General features: G+C 60.2%; 1 protein-coding gene across 1 annotated transcript; it reads right to left on the reverse strand.

Moving 5' to 3' along the window:
- Nucleotides 1-5: 5 nt before the first annotated feature.
- LOC104410773 (RNA-binding protein MEX3D-like) lies at nucleotides 6-499 on the reverse strand (the record flags this gene model as incomplete). The annotated part of the gene is made up of 1 exon (XM_010021033.1): nucleotides 6-499. A coding segment is annotated over one exon (494 nt), but the record flags the coding sequence as incomplete, so codon positions are not given.
- Nucleotides 500-611: the final 112 nt, after the last annotated feature.

Genomic DNA, 611 nt, shown 5'->3' on the forward strand with positions numbered 1-611 from the left:
TGCAGGTCGAGGCACACGTCAGTGCCGTTGGAATGGAAGTCGTTGTCTGCATTGACATCGATGAAGGAGCCTGTCCGCATGGTGATGTGCGCCTCGATCTCCTCCCGAGCGCGGTCCACGTTCTCGGGCATGCCCGTCACCTCGAAGACGGGCTCCTTGTCCCGGCTGGGGGTCACAATGTAGGTGTGCGTCTGCTGCTGGATCCGCTTGATGGTGGCTCCCTTGGGCCCCACCACCAGCCCCACCAGCCGGTGGACCCTCACCTGGATGGTTGTCTGCCCTGGCAGGTTGGGGGGACCCTGCATGGCTCCTGTCAGCCCATTCACTTTGTTGCGCGTTGCCCGGATCATGGAGAAGTGCTCGGCGGCCGAGAGGATCTCTCTTTTCGCCATCTCCACATCCTCCTTCCTCCCAGTCACAATGAAAACAGGCTCCTCGCCCCTGACCGGTGTCTTGATGTACGTGTTGGTCTTGGCACGTAGGGCTTTGATTTTGCAGCCTGCAGTGCAAGAAGAAGGGGAAAAGCCCATGGGCACGTTAAAGCTGAGACCTCACAGGCACTCCCCGTTCGCCCTGCAGGGATGGGGAGATGCAGGACCAACGGCAATTAG

The sequence above is a fragment of the Nestor notabilis genome, unplaced genomic scaffold, assembly GCF_000696875.1.
Source record: "Nestor notabilis isolate BGI_N333 unplaced genomic scaffold, ASM69687v1 scaffold19888, whole genome shotgun sequence".
Taxonomy (NCBI): Eukaryota; Metazoa; Chordata; class Aves; order Psittaciformes; family Psittacidae; genus Nestor; species Nestor notabilis.